This window comes from Odontesthes bonariensis, chromosome 23 (genome assembly GCF_027942865.1).
Source record: "Odontesthes bonariensis isolate fOdoBon6 chromosome 23, fOdoBon6.hap1, whole genome shotgun sequence".
Lineage (NCBI taxonomy): Eukaryota > Metazoa > Chordata > Actinopteri > Atheriniformes > Atherinopsidae > Odontesthes > Odontesthes bonariensis.
In genome coordinates this window covers 4,214,579-4,235,445 of record NC_134528.1, presented here as the reverse complement: position 1 = coordinate 4,235,445, position 20,867 = coordinate 4,214,579, and the positions used below count along the sequence as shown (strand labels likewise).

General features: G+C 47.2%; 1 protein-coding gene across 1 annotated transcript; it reads right to left on the bottom strand.

Annotated features, from left to right (window-relative positions):
* Positions 1–661: 661 nt before the first annotated feature.
* On the bottom strand, positions 662–20,542 carry LOC142374491 (uncharacterized). The gene is made up of 21 exons (XM_075458214.1): positions 20,415–20,542; positions 20,118–20,317; positions 20,012–20,038; positions 18,957–19,151; positions 16,609–16,683; positions 15,875–16,014; positions 13,151–13,310; positions 12,458–12,524; positions 11,736–11,785; positions 11,411–11,586; positions 10,105–10,368; positions 9,640–9,732; positions 9,500–9,558; positions 8,262–8,406; positions 7,881–8,162; positions 6,933–7,017; positions 6,691–6,806; positions 2,761–2,928; positions 2,586–2,678; positions 914–1,432; positions 662–836 (listed from the first exon to the last, which is right to left on the bottom strand). Exons 1-20 carry the CDS (start codon positions 20,516–20,518, stop codon positions 1,319–1,321), a joined length of 2,613 nt encoding a protein of 870 aa, XP_075314329.1. The 5' UTR covers positions 20,519–20,542; the 3' UTR covers positions 662–836; positions 914–1,318.
* Between the last annotated feature and the right edge of the window lie 325 nt (positions 20,543–20,867).

Genomic DNA, 20,867 nt, shown 5'->3' with positions numbered 1-20,867 from the left:
AGAAAAAAAGTGTAAAATTTGGCTTGCTGTCTGTCCGTTTCCTTTTGTGGATATGAAATTTACCTAAAAATAAAACAAGTTGTACAAAACAAATTAAATCCTTTTCCATTTGGTTATTTTCAAAGTAAAGAAAAATGTCCTTTTCGTGCTAATGTACAGAAAATGTCCAGTTTTCTTTTCAGTAAGATTTTGTACATTCAACCAAAAGATTTGAAAATATAAACAGGGAAACTCGTCAGTTTCAAATTAAAGCAGATAAATGTATTAATGTCCCATTCTTTAGCATTACTATTCTATAAAAAGAGTTCATTATAGCAGCAATTATCATCTCATTTCACTTTTAGTTTCATGTTGCAGGATCATAATGGCGTTGTTAAATGTTATTAATAATAATAATAATAATAATAATAATAATAATACAACCTTTCCCCCCGAACACCACGGCCTCACAGCTGGAGATGATGGTTCTGTCTGCGCTCAATGAGAAAGTCTAAATAAGTAAATAAACTCTTAAAAAGGGGAAGAAGTTCAGTTAATTTCTTAAAAAAAAAAAAAAAAAAAAATAATAATAATAATAAATTATAAATAAAATGAATAATAAATAAATTCAGAAAACTTCAAGTCACATCTTTATTATAATATTTCACTTTGAAGTCACATACAAAACAAAGAAAGACACATTATGTAGAAAAAGAAATAAAAACTCATCAGAAATGTCAGCTTCTGATTCAGTGCAGAATCAACTCGTTTCATATCAGCAGTTCTTCTTTTTATCCTGCAGCGGCGGCTGACAGCAGGAGCCATCTTTACAGGTCACTCCGAAATCTGAACATCAGCTGGGAAGGAGGGAAACGTGTGGCTGTTAATCTGAACATTCGGCTGATAATAAAGCGTTTCTGACGGCGGTTCTCACCTGTTACAGGCTGCAGTTCCTCCTGATCGAACCGGATTCTGTAAAAACACTTTCTGCTGCGACAGAAGTGCAGCAGCACAGATAAAAAGCACCAACTTTGGGCAGAGAGTTGGGCTGAGGCGTCGCGTTTGTGCCGGCCGTTCAGCCGCAGCGTGGACGGAGGAACGGGAAACATGAAACGCTTTAAAAAAAGACGAACAGATTCTTTCAAACCACACAAAGACCTGATAAAAGGGTAAAAAACATGAAAACCAGCAGCTGAAACAGAACTATCAACAGAACGATGACGTCACGCAGAACTCTGAGCGCTCGTTTCCGTGACAACGCTTCAGGTGTGCGTTTGAAACGGCCTCAGAGCGCTGCGAGGCTGCGGGGGCTCGGGCTCAGACTCGTCTCCACGCCGCTTCAGGCGCCGGGCGCCCCGTGCACTCTGAAGCGGTACATGCAGGTGTACTCCGGGTGGCCCCAGTTGGACAGAACCTGCACCTCGATGATCTGGAAGGTTCCGTCGTTCTCCTCCTGAAACAGAAGAAGAAGAAGGTACGTGTTCAGAGACGGGAGTCAGACGCTTCCATCTTATTTATTATTTTTAAGAGTCAACACTGAGAAATTATTTAAAAATCACTCGTCCTGGGCAACGATTAAAATGTTTAATCTAATTAATCACATGATTTCCCTGATTAATCACGATTAATCGCATTTGTACGCAAAATCCAAAAATGAATCCAAAAGTAGCGTATAGCCTTTAGCATTTAGCTTTATTTTAAATGTGCTGCCATATGAATGAAAGTGCCATAACATTTATGTGCAAACACACTTTTAACATCAGCATCTTTCTGTAGTTTTTATGTAGAAGCCTCGCTCCACTGTCTGTTTCCTTGAATGACTTGCTGCTATCAGTTGTGTGTTTTGCCTTTAAGTGATATTTTAGACTGGAACTACTACGCTGAGAAGACAATTCAACTTGGCAGTGTTTACAGATGACTTTGGTTCTGTCGACTCCGCCGTCTGGAAGAACTTTAAAATGAAAATGGCCGAGTAAAAGTTCCGTACCCTTCTCCATGTTTGGTGGATCCGCCGATTACTTTCTTTTCCTGTTCCACAGCAGACAGCAGCAGACTTTTACAAAATAAAAGCCTGTGAGCAACAGACTTTTACAAAATAAAAGCCTGTGAGCAACAGACTTTTACAGAATAAAAGCCTGTGAGCAGCAGACTTTTCCAACAATAAAATGAATGATAAAACAGGGGTGGTCCGTGGCGTAGCGGGTTGAGCAATAAAAATGTTTTTTTTAAATAAAACCGGCGTTAATGCGCGATAAAATATTTATCGATGTTAAATAATCAACGAGTTAACTCGCCCAGCCCTAGATAAAACATGATTCTTATTTTCCTGCGACAAATGTTAAACGGCCCAACCTCACGCCCAACCTCACGCCCAACCTCACGCCCAACCTCACGCCCAACCTCACGCCCAACCTCACGCCCAACCTCACGCCCAACCTCACGCCCAACCTCACGCCCAACCTCACGCCCAACCTCACGCCCAACCTCTGGTTCAAACACAGGTTTTTGGGGGCTCTGACAGACTCGGACCTTCAGTAACCACCTCCATCCGTCTATTTCTGTGTTGATGTTGCGTTTAAGAGCAGCTCAGTAAACAGAGGACTCACAGAGGCAGGAAACATCTGCAGAGCGTCTCCGTCCTGGTCGTAGGTGTAGGTGCCCAGCAGCGTCCCCCTCTCCTGGCCCTCGTCCTCCAGACCCTGAACACAATCACAGACGCTGCGCTCTGAATGCGGCCGGAGCTAAACCGTACGCCTGGCAGCTCAGGCGGCGCTCTCTTACGTAGACGCTGAACTCTCGGGGGGCGCTGCGTAGCGTCCCGCTGGGCGCCAGGGCTCTGGGGATGTGCTCCAGGGTGAAGACGGTGGGCAGAATCCTCATGGAGAGCCGGATCACCAGGAAGCCCGTGGAGCCTCTGAAGGCCCAGCAGTTCCCTGGATGGACATCAGGCTGCAGGAGGAAAGAGACGGAGCGGGAGTGGAGCTTCTGCTGCCTTTACATCCCTATCTGATGGATTATCAACCTTCTGAGCAGGAAAAGTCCTGCGTTCACATCCCTATCTGATGGATTATTAACCTTCTGAGCAGGAAAAGTCCTGCGTTCACATCCCTATCTGATGGATTATTAACCTTCTGAGCAGGAAAAGTCCTGCGTTCACATCCCTATCTGATGGATTATTAACCTTCTGAGCAGGAAAAGTCCTGCGTTCACATCCCTATCTGATGGATTATTAACCTTCTGAGCAGGAAAAGTCCTGCGTTCACATCCCTATCTGATGGATTATTAACCTTCTGAGCAGGAAAAGTCCTGCGTTCACATCCCTATCTGATGGATTATCAACCTTCTGAGCAGGAAAAGTCCTGCGTTCACATCCCTATCTGATGGATTATCAACCTTCTGAGCAGGAAAAGTCCTGCGTTCACATCCCTATCTGATGGATTATTAACCGTCTGAGCAGGAAAAGTCCTGCGTTCACATCCCTATCTGATGGATTATTAACCGTCTGAGCAGGAAAAGTCCTGCGTTCACATCCCTATCTGATGGATTATTAACCGTCTGAGCAGGAAAAGTCCTGCGTTCACATCCCTATCTGATGGATTATTAACCGTCTGAGCAGGAAAAGTCCTGCGTTCACATCCCTATCTGATGGATTATTAACCGTCTGAGCAGGAAAAGTCCTGCGTTCACATCCCTATCTGATGGATTATTAACCGTCTGAGCAGGAAAAGTCCTGCGTTCACATCCCTATCTGATGGATTATTAACCTTCTGAGCAGGAAAAGTCCTGCGTTCACATCCCTATCTGATGGATTATTAACCGTCTGAGCAGGAAAAGTCCTGCGTTCACATCCCTATCTGATGGATTATTAACCGTCTGAGCAGGAAAAGTCCTGCGTTCACATCCCTATCTGATGGATTATTAACCGTCTGAGCAGGAAAAGTCCTGCGTTCACATCCCTATCTGATGGATTATCAACCTTCTGAGCAGGAAAAGTCCTGCGTTCACATCCCTATCTGATGGATTATTAACCTTCTGAGCAGGAAAAGTCCTGCGTTCACATCCCTATCTGATGGATTATTAACCTTCTGAGCAGGAAAAGTCCTGCGTTCACATCCCTATCTGATGGATTATTAACCTTCTGAGCAGGAAAAGTCCTGCGTTCACATCCCTATCTGATGGATTATTAACCTTCTGAGCAGGAAAAGTCCTGCGTTCACATCCCTATCTGATGGATTATCAGCCGTCTGAGCAGGAAAAGTCCTGCGTTCACATCCCTATCTGATGGATTATTAACCTTCTGAGCAGGAAAAGTCCTGCGTTCACATCCCTATCTGATGGATTATTAACCTTCTGAGCAGGAAAAGTCCTGCGTTCACATCCCTATCTGATGGATTATTAACCGTCTGAGCAGGAAAAGTCCTGCGTTCACATCCCTATCTGATGGATTATTAACCTTCTGAGCAGGAAAAGTCCTGCGTTCACATCCCTATCTGATGGATTATTAACCTTCTGAGCAGGAAAAGTCCTGCGTTCACATCCCTATCTGATGGATTATTAACCGTCTGAGCAGGAAAAGTCCTGCGTTCACATCCCTATCTGATGGATTATTAACCGTCTGAGCAGGAAAAGTCCTGCGTTCACATCCCTATCTGATGGATTATCAACCTTCTGAGCAGGAAAAGTCCTGCGTTCACATCCCTATCTGATGGATTATTAACCTTCTGAGCAGGAAAAGTCCTGCGTTCACATCCCTATCTGATGGATTATTAACCTTCTGAGCAGGAAAAGTCCTGCGTTCACATCCCTATCTGATGGATTATTAACCTTCTGAGCAGGAAAAGTCCTGCGTTCACATCCCTATCTGATGGATTATTAACCTTCTGAGCAGGAAAAGTCCTGCGTTCACATCCCTATCTGATGGATTATTAACCTTCTGAGCAGGAAAAGTCCTGCGTTCACATCCCTATCTGATGGATTATTAACCTTCTGAGCAGGAAAAGTCCTGCGTTCACATCCTATCTGATGGATTATCAACCTTCTGAGCAGGAAAAGTCCTGCGTTCACATCCCTATCTGATGGATTATTAACCTTCTGAGCAGGAAAAGTCCTGCGTTCACATCCCTATCTGATGGATTATTAACCTTCTGAGCAGGAAAAGTCCTGCGTTCACATCCCTATCTGATGGATTATTAACCTTCTGAGCAGGAAAAGTCCTGCGTTCACATCCCTATCTGATGGATTATCAACCTTCTGAGCAGGAAAAGTCCTGCGTTCACATCCCTATCTGATGGATTATTAACCTTCTGAGCAGGAAAAGTCCTGCGTTCACATCCCTATCTGATGGATTATTAACCTTCTGAGCAGGAAAAGTCCTGCGTTCACATCCCTATCTGATGGATTATTAACCTTCTGAGCAGGAAAAGTCCTGCGTTCACATCCCTATCTGATGGATTATTAACCTTCTGAGCAGGAAAAGTCCTGCGTTCACATCCCTATCTGATGGATTATCAACCTTCTGAGCAGGAAAAGTCCTGCGTTCACATCCCTATCTGATGGATTATCAACCTTCTGAGCAGGAAAAGTCCTGCGTTCACATCCCTATCTGATGGATTATTAACCTTCTGAGCAGGAAAAGTCCTGCGTTCACATCCCTATCTGATGGATTATCAACCTTCTGAGCAGGAAAAGTCCTGCGTTCACATCCCTATCTGATGGATTATCAACCTTCTGAGCAGGAAAAGTCCTGCGTTCACATCCCTATCTGATGGATTATCAATCGTCTTCTGACATGAAGCTGTGTAACATCCCATATCAGCAGCATCATTTCTGAACATCTTCTTACCCCCTGCTGCGTCCTGTGAGCAGAGTTCCAGCCTCGTTTTGGTGTTGATGAAGGTAGTCCGGCTAGTTGGCTGGGGTTTAAAAAATAAAGCGTTTTGCTTCTCAGAACAATATGCGTTCAACAGAGTAATACATTTGCATCACAAAATGGTTCTCCAGGAAAAAGTCAGACCTCACAATCGCTTGGCCCTATTTTCTCTCCCTTCGTATCACTGCCTGCTGCCGACAGCCGCGCCTGTTACGCTGTTTGCTGCTCAGAAGCAGGGGGCTGCTCGGTCTACACAGCAGGCAGTGATACAAATTTAATACATTATTGTTTTTTTTATTTATTATTTAATATATTTTATAATATAAAATTATTATCTAATAATAATAATAATAATAATAATATTTATCATGATGATATTTTATTATAATAAATATATTTTAAAATAATATATTTATAAACTATTATGGAAATATTGTATTTTTGTAAAATATTATAAAAACATATTAAATATATTTTATACATGGCACTAGCCGGAGAGAAAATAGGGCCAAGAGATTGTGAGGTCTGACTTTTTCCTGGAGAACCATTTTGTGATGCAAATGTATTACTCTGTTGAACGCATATTGTTTTGAGAAGCAAAACGCTTTATTTTTTAAACCCCAGCCAACTAGCCGGGCTACCTTCATCAACACCAAAACGAGGCTGGAACTCTGCTCACAGGACGCAGCAGGGGGTAAGAAGATGTTCAGAAATGATGCTGCTGATATGGGATGTCATACAGCTTCATGTCAAAAGAGGCGAACTGTCCCTTTAAATATAAAGTCAGCTCACATGAAGGTGACACTACAGACGGTGTGTGTGGTGCTGGGCAGGTGAGTTACCTGGATCACAGCTCGAGGAGACTGAGAGAAATACCAGAGAGGAACCCCGAACAGGCTGAGCAGGGCGGCCTTGGTCTCGTACGTCTCCGAGCAGCGAGTGCTCAGGATGCTGCCCCCTGCAGGACGAGCGCAGACACACAGCCGTCAGTCAGTCCTTAACCTAAACCTGGTCCGGTTCTTAAATAAAACCCAATTTAAACTAACAGCAGAAGTTAAACTAACTGGGAGAGTTTGTTTCTGACCTCCGGACTCCAGAGCGTAGTCTGCCAGGCCGGTTCGGTCCTCAGAAAAACGCCGCAGCGCGCTCTCCACCATCGCACGGATTTCCTGGAACACACGTGTCAACACGCTGAATATAAAACGCCGACTGGAAGAGAGCCGTTAGATGCTCAGAGCTCCAGATCCGCTGTGTCGGTTCTGAGACCCGAACCCGTACGGATACTCATTAAAGCCAAGAGGCGCTGCCACAGACTCATAACTGACAGGAAATAAATGTGGGGTCACATGACTCTGAAAGGATCGGATTATTGGCTAAATTACAATCAGAATGAGTTATTAAGGGTAATTCTCCTTGGATATGTGGCGGTGAATGAATGGGATCAGAGGCACAAAGCGTGTCATACCCCGGTATGATAGGTGGCGCTGTACCCATTCCAGCTGTTGCTAATAGAGCCACTTCCTGTTGACCTCTTCACCACCAACAACAACAACAAACTCAGGCGTTGGAGAAAGATGGAGAACGCAGAGCCAGATGAAGCTACGTCCCTCTACATTTGCTCTGTGATGAGCTGCTTGTTGCACAAACGCGATGCCCAACGGAGCATTCTCCATCGCGTTGTTTGTTTCTTTCTGACGGCGACAACAACAGGAATATCGTCTCCTTTGACTTCCGGGTCACGACCCCGGGAAAACATCTGGAGCATGCGCAGAACGCAAAGTCTGATTCACCACGTGCTTCAGGGTCTACGAGCAGGTTTAGAGTGACTTTCAACCCAGTTATCTCGGGGTCTGAATCCGATCAGATCCAATTCTTAGTCAGATTAAGGCGTCTACATGCACTTAATAACTCAGTCTGATTGTTATTTAGCCAATAATCCGATCCTTTCAGTGCCATGTGACCCCACTGTAACTCCGTTAAACCTGCTGCAGATGTAACTCATCAGGAGCCGAGGACAGACGCTTCCTCTCACCTCCTTTGTCACGGCGGTCCCCGCAGCGTCCGAAGTGGCTCCTCCTTCCGTGTCCTCGCCGCGCCGCCGCTCCAGCTGCAGGCTGATGTTCTGCAGGATGCTGAGCTCCAGGGAGGCCAGCGCCACCTGCAGGTCGGCGGGGCTGACGAACTGCTGCGACAGCCACTGCAGCAGCGACTCTGGGGCGGCCGGGGCGGCCGCGGCGGCGGCGGCGTCTCCTCCGGCGGTCAGCTGGTTGCCGTAGATCAGAGCCCGGACCTCCTCCCGGACCTGATCTGAAATCTGCAGACGAGGCTTTGAGTTTCAAAGATTTCCTGCCGCTTCAGATAAGAAGTTCTTCTGCTGCCGCAGATGTGTCCAGATGTGCGCGGCCTCACTCACCGTCTGCTGGACTCTGTCCAGTTGGCGGCACCAGTCCTGACACGTGGACAGACTCTTCACGTCCCGCCTGACGTCCCCCAGCGCCGTCTCCAAACGAGAAACCTCCTCCAACAAGGCATCATGGGACGGCCGGTCCACGCCATCACTGCAGGAAGTTACAACGTCAGGCCGTCGCTCCTTCAACATTAAAACTACGACACCGTTATTTTCACTTTCTACATGCTTCCATTAGGTCACATTATCAGACAGCATGGCAGAAAGTTCCACCGCTATGCTGATGATACTCAGCTGTACTTATCTTATTACTTATTTCCTTTCTGATAAAGCTTATAGTTAGGGACGGCTCAGGTGACCCTGGAACATCCCATAGTTCTGCTGCTATAGGCCCAGCCTGCTGGGGGAGCTCCCATGATGCACCTCTCCATGTACATGTGACATCATTGCTGTCATTAACTTGTGTTTCTCTCTCTCAGCAGGTGTCTCTGGCCTGGTGTTACGGTGCTCGTTGTCCCCTCTTTCCTGTCCTCTCGGCCCCCAGCTGGTCCAGGCAGGTGGTTCCTGGTTCTGATGATGGAGGTTTCTTCCTGGTTCTGGTTCTGATGGAGGTTTCTTTCCTGGTTCTGATGGAGGTTTCTTCCTGGTTCTGGTTCTGATGGAGGTTTCTTCCTGGTTCTGGTTCTGATGGAGGTTTCTTCCTGGTTCTGGTTCTGATGGAGGTTTCTTCCTGGTTCTGGTTCTGATGATGGTTTCTTCCTGGTTCTGATGATGGTTTCTTCCTGGTTCTGATGGAGGTTTCTTCCTGGTTCTGGTTCTGATGGAGGTTTCTTCCTGGTTCTGATGGAGGTTTCTTCCTGGTTCTGATGATGGTTTCTTCCTGGTTCTGATGGAGGTTTCTTCCTGGTTCTGATGGAGGTTACTTCCTGTTTTTTCCTCCCACAGTCGCCTTGTGCAGCTCAGGACGGGGGATTGGATCAGAGGGAAGTTTGAGTGCGATCTGCTGGTTTCCTGAGCTGGAAACTGTTTAACCGTCTCTGTATGAATTGGACTCATTTGGACTTTATTTAATTGGACTCATTTGGACTTTATTTAATTGGACTCATTTGGACTTTATTTAATTGGACTCATTTGGACTTTATTTAATTGGACTCATTTGGACTTTATCTTTGAGGTGGCCTGAGATGAGATTTGTTTATCGCTGAAACTGAACTAAAAGCGATGAAGAGGAGGACGAAGGTTACCCGACAGCAGCTGGAAGCGTCTCCGAGCCCGCCGCAGCTTCTGGCGTCGCCTGCACCTGCTGCACAACACAAACAGCAGCAGCTCCGAGTCAGACTGAACCGACCCAAACGTGACCCTGAACCGGCCCGACGGGTTCTACCTGCGTTCTGGCCGCCAGCGCCTGCAGCTGCAGCTCCAACCGATCCAAACGGGACGTCCGCCTGCTCTGCTGCAACAGATCCTGCTGCCGGCGCTGCGGACACAAAGAGAACGTCAGAGCAAAAGCTTCTGCTCCTTCTCCAGAACATTTGGTTTCAGAACCGACCCGATCGGACCTGCAGTCAGACCGATCCTCAGGAAACTCAAAGCCAACTGATCATTCAGCTCATTTTAGTTTTTTTTAGCTGCGGATTAACTAATTTGTTTAATTGTAAATCAATTAAATTTAATAAATGTTTAATTAGGAAAATGTGCTAAAAAACAAAAAAAACTTTTCAGACATTTCTATGAATATAAAAAATGTTTAAAAAAAAAAAAAAGTCAAAAATGGCTCAAATGTCATTGAAAATATACCAAAAATAAATAATTAAATAAAAAAAACGTCCTGTCTCGTGGCGTTTCCCACCTGCTCCGTTCGCAGTCTCTCCTGGTCCAGACGTCTGCGGATCCGAGCCAGCTGCAGCTCCACCAGGCCGCTGATCCACGGCTCGGCGCCGCCGCTCTGAGAGGCGAGGAGCTGCTGCCGATGGAGGTCGGCGTAGAGCCGGAGCGCCGCTCTGTATCTCTGCTCCACCCGCCGTCCTCTGGCCTCCACCCGCTCCCACAGCGCCATCAGACTCTGCTCCACACGGACGAGCCGGGCGGAGTCGCCCGCCGCCGCTGGAAGCTCCTGAGATCAGTCAGAAAACTGCAAAGTTTAGAAAGCAGCGTCCTCCAGTTCTTTTTAATCAAAACTCCGAGGATACAAGAGCTCAGAGTGTCCGAACCCTCACCAACGTCCTGAACCCCGGTTCAACGCGCCAACACCTCCCTACGGTTTCAACCCCTCTGGGAGCCCTTTCTCTGGTTCAAACTGATAAAATTCCACTATTGCAACAATTTTACCAAACATTAAAAGGAGAACTCCGGCTATTTTACAAACATATCCCATCTGTTGGAGACCCAGGGAAGTTGGCCAAAGGGAAAACCGCGAGAAATTTTCTTGCCCGCTGTGCAAAGTTGTCCGATTGCGCTGATTTCCATGAAAGCGGGCTCTATCGGGCAAGCGTTTAACCTTTCCTGAGGCTCTTAACGTGTATCAAAATACTTTTTACCGAATTGGCCGTGGTGTCAGTAGCAATACAATTCAACCCAGCGGCTAACCATACCGTTAGCTATCACAGACATTATACATTTTGAGATTTCAAAAACAGCGCACCTTACCTCTCTCAGCTTCCGTGTTCCACAGGCGTGCGCACAAATGAATCGCCGAAGTCATACACTATAGTATTCCAAAATGGTCTTTTATGGTTGGCCGCTGGGTTGAATTGTATTGCTGCTGACACCACGGCCAATTCGGTCAAAAGTATTTGGATACACGTTAAGAGCCTCAGGAAAGGTTAAACGCTTGCCCGATAGAGCCCGCTTTCATGGAAATCAGCGCAATCGGACAACTTTGCGCAGCGGGCATGAAAATTTCTCGCGGTTTTCCCTTTGGCCAACTTTCCTGGGTCTCCAGCAGATGGGATATGTTTGTAAAATAGCCGGAATTCTCCTTTAACCGATCAGCTGACAGGACGTGAACCCAAGCAGACGGGAGGAGGACTGTAGAAAAAACCTTAAAGATGTTCCCTTTAAGGAAAGAGAGATAAGCTGCAGCTCTTCTGAGGATAGTTATCCCAACAAGTTTAAACCTCTTCAGAATCAACAGCTGTGCTCGGTTCAGTCTGTACCCGAGGCTCCGTTTCAGCCGGTGGAGACGGACTCTGGAGCCGCGCCGCCATCGACTCTACTGATTGGCTCTCAGAGGGCAAGAGGTTGTGGCCGTCAGGGACCGCCGTCATCCAAGCTGTGACGTTAACGCCTGGAAGGATCGAAGGAAAACCGGCTGGACCGAACCAGCACAGGCCTGGCAGAGAGAAGACAAAACAAAGCATTTGATTTAATGAGAAAGTCTGAATAAAACTGGATCCAGAAAGATGGAGGACCCGTCAGACCCTGGACACCCGAACAGAGTCGATAAAAATCCTTTACTGGATCACAGCCTCCGTCACTTACTGAAGAGGAGGAGCAGAGGGAGGAGCCCGACGAAGAGTCTGACAGGAACCCTGCAGACAGGAAACACAGCCGCCATTAAACCCGTTCTGCCGGTTCAGTTTGAGTTAATGAAGCTGGGTTAGGAGCCACTTCTTTTATCAAAGGATCCATTTAAAGTGGACCAGAGAACGTCCACTCTGAACACTGAATTAAAGCATCTCTGCAGGTGGCCTGAGCCCCTCTCGGTGGTCCACCCCTGGAACCAGAACCAACACCATGACTTTAAATCCTTTCCCGGCTCCTGTGGACTTCACCTCAACCAATGCTGACACGACTGGTCCTTAATCCACACCAGGATTAAGGACTGGCTCTGGACTCCCGGAGCAGCATGAGCCCGTTTTTATTCATCACTTCCTGACTTTTTAACCTGAGTTTTCACACCCAATCCTTTCGGTTTGCACTCTTTAAATCTGTATTCACCAGCTGAACAACTACTTTATCATAATCTGTCACCATCGTGCGAGCTGCTGCTGGACGACTGAATCTCCCTTCAGGGATCAATAAAGTGCATCCTATAATATCTCATCCCACCAAAATAACAAAAGTTTAGATTTCAGACAGATTTAAAACAGTCAGACTTTATTAGTTTGAATCATTTGTTCCTGAGAACGTGTCCACGGTCCCGTTTTTTACTCAAAGAACTAAATCCTGAAGATGAAGCCACATTCTGAGCTTAAACTCACCCAGTCAGCTGAGGGCTGGCGGTCATGTGACGCCATCTTCCGCAGAGCCACCTGAACCCCGTCCGACCTGAAGACACAGAAACAGACTCGGGGATCAGCAGATGATTCCAGGTTTCAGCTGCCGGTCGGGTCAGAAGGTCTTTGGGTTAATGAATTCTGACTAAAACATCCAACAAGATGCACAGCACAGGTTCAGGCCCGGCAGCAGGGACTCATCCCGCTGCTTTCACCAGAGAAAAGGAAGAAAACGCACCGTTTTATCCGGTCTGAGTGAATATATCCAACAGTTTAAGGTTTCTGTGCACCGACTTTAATGTTTTCTGAGCCGAGTCCACAGCTTTAAGGCTTTAAAAATGAAATATTTAACATCTTCGGCCCCGCTGAAGGTTCACCAACTTACAGACGGACACAGAGTTACTGTTTCTTGTGCATCTTGTTAGATCCACTACAGAAAAAAGAGAAACAGGTTCAACAGAGAGACATTCAAGCCCTGCAGAGCTGCATCCTCTAAAAGCAAGAAAAAGAAACCAGTGAGCCTGGAGCACACGCGGCAGAGTTAAACCTGCATCCTCTAAAATCAGAAGAACCAGGAAACCAGTGAGCAAGGAGCACATGCGGCGGAGTTAAACCTGCATCCTCTAAAAGCAAGAAAAGGAAACCAATGAGCAAGGAGCACACGCGGCGGCGTTAAACCTGCAGAGCGTCCGGCTCTCAGAGAGGCTGAGAAAACGGTCCTGATGAGAGGCCGGAGAGCTGCAGCTGCTCTCTGAGACAGAAGCCGAGCTGTGGAGTCACACCAGATGTTAGAAGCTGCTCCGGAGCAAAGTGGAGTCACACCAGATGTTAGAAGGTGCTCAGGAGCAAAGTGGAGTCACACCAGATGTTAGAAGCTGCTCAGGAGCAAAGTGGAGTCACACCAGATGTTAGAAGCTGCTCGCAGAGCCAACAACACGTTTATGTTCCGTTTGCCGTTTCAGCTGAATAAAGAGTAACTCCACACTCTGAAACGTGCGCTTCAGGAGGAACTGAAGGCCAGCTCTTTAGGAAACATCTGCAGACCAAAGTTACTCTTTAGGAAACATCTGCAGACCAAAGTTGCTCTTTAGGAAACATCTGCAGACCAAAGTTACTCTTAATGAAACATCTGCAGACCAAAGTTACTCTTAATGAAACATCTGCAGACCAAAGTTACTCTTTAGGAAACATCTGCAGACCAAAGTTACTCTTAATGAAACATCTGCAGACCAAAGTTACTCTTTAGGAAACATCTGCAGACCAAAGTTACTCTTAATGAAACATCTGCAGACCAAAGTTACTCTTTAGGAAACATCTGCAGACCAAAGTTACTCTTAATGAAACATCTGCAGACCAAAGTTACTCTTTAGGAAACATCTGCAGACCAAAGTTACTCTTAATGAAACATCTGCAGACCAAAGTTACTCTTTAGGAAACATCTGCAGACCAAAGTTACTCTTAATGAAACATCTGCAGACCAAAGTTACTCTTTAGGAAACATCTGCAGACCAAAGTTACTCTTAATGAAACATCTGCAGACCAAAGTTACTCTTTAGGAAACATCTGCAGACCAAAGTTGCTCTTTAGGAAACATCTGCAGACCAAAGTTACTCTTAATGAAACATCTGCAGACCAAAGTTACTCTTAATGAAACATCTGCAGACCAAAGTTGCTCTTTAGGAAACATCTGCAGACCAAAGTTACTCTTAATGAAACATCTGCAGACCAAAGTTACTCTTTAGGAAACATCTGCAGACCAAAGTTACTCTTAATGAAACATCTGCAGACCAAAGTTACTCTTTAGGAAACATCTGCAGACCAAAGTTACTCTTTAGGAAACATCTGCAGACCAAAGTTACTCTTTAGGAAACATCTGCAGACCAAAGTTACTCTTCAGGAAACATCTGCAGACCAAAGTTACTCTTTAGGAAACATCTGCAGACCAAAGTTACTCTTTAGGAAACATCTGCAGACCAAAGTTACTCTTTAGGAAACATCTGCAGACCAAAGTTACTCTTCAGGAAACATCTGCAGACCAAAGTTACTCTTTAGGAAACATCTGCAGACCAAAGTTACTCTTTAGGAAACATCTGCAGACCAAAGTTACCCTTCAGGAAACATCTGCAGACCGAAGTTACTCTTTAGGAAACATCTGCAGACCAAAGTTGCTCTTAATGAAACATCTGCAGACCGAAGTTGCTCTTTAGGAAACATCTGCAGACCAAAGTTACCCTTCAGGAAACATCTGCAGACCGAAGTTACTCTTTAGGAAACATCTGCAGACCAAAATTACTCTTTAGGAAACATCTACAGACCAAAGTTACTCTTTAGGAAACATCTGCAGACCAAAGTAACTCTTTAGGAAACATCTGCAGACCAAAGTTACTCTTTAGGAAACATCTGCAGACCAAAGTTACTCTTTAGGAAACATCTGCAGACCAAAGTTACTCTTTAGGAAACATCTGCAGACCGAAGTTACTCTTAAATTAAACATCTGCAGACCAAAATTACTCTTTAGGAAACATCTGCAGACCAAAGTTACTCTTTAGGAAACATCTGCAGACCAAAGTTACTCTTTAGGAAACATCTGCAGACCAAAGTTACTCTTTAGGAAACATCTGCAGACCAAAGTAACTCTTTAGGAAACATCTGCAGACCGAAGTTACTCTTTAGGAAACATCTGCAGACCAAAATTACTCTTTAGGAAACATCTGCAGACCAAAATTACTCTTTAGGAAACATCTGCAGACCAAAGTTACTCTTTAGGAAACATCTGCAGACCAAAGTAACTCTTTAGGAAACATCTGCAGACCAAAGTTACTCTTCAGGAAACATCTGCAGACCAAAGTTACTCTTCAGGAAACATCTGCAGACCAAAGTTACTCTTTAGGAAACATCTGCAGACCAAAGTTACTCTTCAGGAAACATCTGCAGACCAAAGTTACTCTTTAGGAAACATCTGCAGACCGAAGTAACTCTTTAGGAAACATCTGCAGACCAAAGTTACTCTTTAGGAAACATCTGCAGACCAAAGTAACTCTTTAGGAAACATCTGCAGACCGAAGTTACTCTTTAGGAAACATCTGCAGACCAAAATTACTCTTTAGGAAACATCTGCAGACCAAAGTTACTCTTTAGGAAACATCTGCAGACCAAAGTTACTCTTTAGGAAACATCTGCAGACCGAAGTTACTCTTAAATTAAACATCTGCAGACCAAAATTACTCTTTAGGAAACATCTGCAGACCAAAGTTACTCTTAATGAAACATCTGTAGACCGAAGTTGCTCTTTAGGAAACATCTGCAGACCAAAGTTACTCTTTAGGAAACATCTGCAGACCAGAGTTACTCTTTAGGAAACATCTGCAGACTGAAGTTACTCTTTAGGAAACATCTGCAGACGGTTGCTTTACTTATTGATCCGGTAAAAACGGCAGCGCTGCAGGTGAGCTCCAACAGACGGGCAGCCGCAGAGGACCAGGAGGACCAGGAGGAGGCGACAGGATGGGTTTCAGAGAGCTGCTTCTCCTTACAGTCGTCACCTGTTGGCGTCAGCAGTGAGTTTAACGGACAGACTCAAAGAAACGACATCATACAAGAATCAGAGCGATGAGTCTTTGTGGCGCGTTTCAGGTTCAGAAAAACCTGCTGAAACGCCGTCGATCTTCCACAGAGAGGCCGTTTCCCCTCTGATGTGAACAGGTTTGATGTCCGGCCTCCTGCAGTAACGGGTCAGACGTGTTCAGGATGATGTGTTCTGATCAACACAAACTGGACCGTTTGTTCACCTGCTGAAAGTTAAACTGCACACGTGAAGACTGACCTGAACCTTTCTTCTTCACTCAGAACAAACGTCCCTAAACTTAAATATCAAACATTAATGATTCAAACAGAGATCATCTTCAGCTTTCTGCATGTTTGTTAAAGTGGTTAAAAACCCTTTAAGTCCTGTAGAAACTGTCAGATTCAGGTAGAACTCCTGTCTGAAAGTCACATTTGTGATATGAAAGCTGCGTTTCTGTGATGTAAAACCTTAAACTGAAGTCTTTCCCAGAGCTTTGGGAGCCGAGAACCTTTTCAAATGCTGCATTTGAAGCTCCGCAGATACAAACGTGTCAAACTTTCTCAGGACTCACACAGAGATCCGCTGGCAGGAAGCTCCTTCGGGTTCGGCTCCGTCAGGCTCATGGCTCCACACTGGCCGGATCGAGCTGCAACAGAGAGCAAAGAGTCAGGACTCGCCACAACACGCCCGTCCTCCAGGCTGACCGCCACGGGAAGGCGGGGCGGGATTTGCATTTCACCAGGGAAACAGCCAAAGTGAAGAAGCAGAGTTTGTGGGAGGGGAAGCCCAGCAGGTGAGGGGTGACTCAGCAGAACACCTCAGTGTGAGAGGACGGGGGGTGGACAGGTGAGCCCCGCCTTCCCCAGAAGGACGGGCTTTACCTCCGTCGGCCTGCGTGTTGACCTCAGAGCGCCGACACACCTGCCAGGTGCGCCGCAGCGCAGAGACGCAGCGGGCCGCCGCTCTCCTGACGCACGGCACGGAGGAGCTCAGCCACAGCTGCAGCACATCTGGAAGAGCCCAACCGCAGAGTCAAAGCTTGAACAGAAACGGGCGGAGCGGCGGCGGCGGCGATGCAGGAGGCGCCGATTTACATACAGGCGTACACAAAACAGGCCGTTACCGGGGAAACGCTCAGCTGAGGGATCCAGGTGGAGCTCACCTCAGTGTGCGACTGAAACTCTGATTCCATTAAAGAGCTCACCTGTGCTTTAAAGATGTGGGCGGGGCTTACACCTGCCAGGCCAGCAGGGGGCGGGGCTTAAACCTGCCAGGCCAGCAGGGGGCGACCTCTGTGGCCTGAAACGCATCCGAACTTCTGGTTCCTGTTCAACGTCCCCAGCTGCTTTAAAAGAAAGCATTCTGGAGGCAACTTAAGGCTGATTTATGGTCACCTACGGAGACCCTCCGGGAGACGCCTATCTATCCGTCGAGGAGACGGGGACTCGCGGAGACTCCAAGGGTTGTGATTGGTCGGCTAACAACATAATTTCCGGAATCACTTTTCCGGTTTAGCTCCTTCCTCTCAGAACAACAACAACCGCCATTTTTTAAAGAGTTTACTGACCAACATTTGGTCAAAGTTATTTGCATTTCAACAAGCTCCAACAACAGTCTTTCTCTCTCTGTCGCCATCGTTCACTGTGAGGAGCGGAACGGAGCCGGAAGGTGAACTATCGCCGCATTCGGACAGAGCTGTTCTAAGAACGGTCCTCCTCGAATTCCGCTCTAATAGCCGTCCTTCCCCAGCGGAACTGTTTCAGTTTGCATTCCCACATGAGTCGGACCTGATAGGGTCTGATGCGTCACAGCGACGTGTTACTTTAGCGCCACATTCAACAACAAAACAGAACAAAACAAAACCCGGTAAAAGTAAGGAGAGAAGAAAAAAAAAACACCACCAAGAAGCTAACATGGAGAGCGGGGAGGCCACCGTGTTCATGGTCTGCATGATGGTGATATTAATCATGGACTATCACATCGTGCGTCTAACATGGAGGCTGGAAGAGCTCACAGAGAGTCAGGAGACGCAGGATGGAGCGCAGGCCCTACTTCTTGGTTTCATGAAGGAAGGAGAGCAGAGCGCCGCAGACAAAGGAGACCACGTGGAGGTTTAACTTATTAAACACGCCAAGGTTGTGTCCGTGTGGTATGAGGAAACATTTCAGCCTGACAACATGACAAGGGGCGGAGCTACCAAACACCTCCATCAGATGTGTTCCTATGGAAACCAGAACAGCAGAACAGCCCCAGCTGAGGAGAAGGGGCTGAAATGGTTCCAGGAACTGAGGGCCGTGGTCCCGAGTTCCTGTATGTGCGAATGCAGAAGAAAACGGCCCCGTTCATTAAAAGGTTATAAGACCTGAAAAAGGTTCCTACAGTGCGAAAGCGGCTATTGTGGGAAAAAACAGTTCCTGAAAAGGTTACAGGAACTGCCGAATGTTCCTACAGTGGGAATGCGGCTAATCAATCAATGACTTTCACCACACACGTTGCGAGATTGGGTCGTTTAACGTAGCGACGCCTACTGATCAGGAGGTGAACTGCCTCGGGTATCCGACAGGCCGACGGAGAACTTCGAAAGGTTTAAAGCCTCTCCGTGACCGCGGAGAAGCATATCGAGGCCCTTAGGTTCATGTTGAATTCTTTTCCTCAAAAGGTGACATATTTGGCCCTTTTATGCCCCGCCCACTAATGCGGGCTCTCTGTGACCTGCTAAAAGACGAGCAGCACGTCGGTGGAGCCTAAACGTCTGCAGAAGAGCTGCAGCTGCCAACAAACCGATCAGCGACCGGCTGATGTGGGTTCGGTTGGTGTGACGGATGTGGGTGGAGTTAGTTTGTTTTCCGTTTCACCCTGAAAAGGTCACAGACGCCTGCTTTCATGTTCGGAGGATCAGACGTCTCCATGCAGCCTCACCTGTCCTGCGGCCCCGCTCTCTGCAGTAGACCACGCTGGTTTCAGGCTCTCCGGACGACCAGTCGGCCTTCGGCGCGCTCCAACCGCTGCAGTCCTGACAGTAAACCCTGCTGAGCGACTGTTTGGCACAGCGGCAGCGTGAAGCCGTCAGAGAGGTTTCCATCACGCTGCTCTCCTCCGCCATGATGGTGCTCTCTGTAAAGGACGGTCAGAGTGAGTCCGACTGCTCATTAAACATCACATGAACCCCCCCCCCCCTGCAGCAGAGGCTGAAACGGCAAGAAAATATAGTTAATGCAGAGCTGCAACACTAAAGAGGAAATAACACCACCTTTAACTCATGTTAGATCTAAGTTCTGAGCTCCGATCAGGAGGTAAAAACTATATAAAAACACCAGAACCAGACTCTGCTGCTCGGGTACAGAACCGGTTTCACACCAGGTTTTGTAGAATTCAATAATAACACAGACCTACAGGGAGATCCCAAAGAAAAACCTACAGGGAGATACCAAAGAGATACCAAAGGAAACCCTACAGGGAGATACCAAAGAAAAACCTACAGGAAGATACCAAAGAGATACCTACAGGGAGATACCAAAGAGATACCTACAGGGAGATACCAAAGAGATACCTACAGGGAGATACCAAAGAGATACCTACAGGGAGATACCAAAGAGATACCTACAGGGAGATACCAAAGAGATACCTACAGGGAGATACCAAAGAGAAACCTACAGGGAGATACCAAAGAGATACCTACAGGGAGATACCAAAGAGATACCAAAGAAAACCCTACAGGGAGACACCAAAGAGATACCTACAGGGAGATACCAAAGAGAAACCCTACAGGGAGATACCAAAGAGAAACCCTACAGGGAGATGCCAAAGAGAAACCCTACAGGGAGATGCCAAAGAGATACCCTACAGGGAGATACCAAAGAAAAAAAACCTACAGGGAGATACCAAAGAAAAAAAACCTACAGGGAGATGCCAAAGAAAAAAAACCTACAGGAAGATACCAAAGTCATTACAAACAGGGGGGAGCAGGAACTCGCCTTTGGGGTCCACGTCGTGGTCCAGACCTGAGGAGGAAGAGCAGCATTAGACCGGCTCTGGGGTTCTGAGGGGTTCATGAGGAGCAGAAAGAGGAGGCGGCCGTACCCCAGAAGGTGCCCACCAGCGTGCTCTCCTGGATGGAGGACTCGTCCAGCAGGGAGGAGATCAGGGAGGCGTCCGACGCCACGCTGTGGAGGCTGCTGTTCAGGAGCGAGGGGCCGGCCGCTTTACGGGGGGTGGTGTTAGGGTGGAGCAGCTCCGAGCAGGAGGCCGAGTGGCGCTGGGAGGGACGGGACTTCAGGGACCTGCAGGAGGTGGAGGAGGTTAGAGAAAGAGGAGGTGGAGGAGGTTAGAGAAGGTGGAGGTTATGAGACTTCTTTGTTAAAACAGGCGACCTCTGACCTGTTGCTCCTCCAGCTGACTCCTCCCACACTGAAGGAGGCGCTGTTGTGAGGCAGATGGCGGTCCAGCAGGCCGTCATCGAGCCGCAGGCTGCGCCGTGACATCACTCCTTCCTGCTGCTCCCTCTCAGAGTCGGACGCCGACGAGGAGTAGCTGGAGCTGGGAGGAAGGAGCAGAGGGCGGAGTCAGGAGGGGCGCTGCTCAGAGCAGCTCTGCCCCCTGCAGGGCAAACAGAGAACTGCACCAGCTCAGTGGGAAACAGAAGCCCCTTTCACACTGCGACCCGCGGGTCGAAAGGCGAGTCAGTTGACGCGGCAGCCCGGGTCGGCAGTGTGAACGCAACAGCGGACACGCTAAATTCGCGGATTAAACGCGGGTTATTCCTCAGTGTGAAAGGTACTAGAGACTCCTCCAGAACTGGTGCTGGCCTTCAGGGAAAATAAGCCCAACGTT

Coding starts and splice junctions, on each gene's coding strand:
- LOC142374491 (XM_075458214.1), bottom strand. CDS start 20,518: ATGTCACGGCGCAGCCTGCGGCTCGATGACGGCCTGCTGGACCGCCAT. Junction 20,318..20,414: donor GTCAGCTGGAGGAGCAACAG/GTCAGAGGTCGC, acceptor CACCTCCTGCAG/GTCCCTGAAGTCCCGTCCCT. Junction 8,163..8,261: donor TGGACAGAGTCCAGCAGACG/GTGAGTGAGGCC, acceptor CCTCGTCTGCAG/ATTTCAGATCAGGTCCGGGA.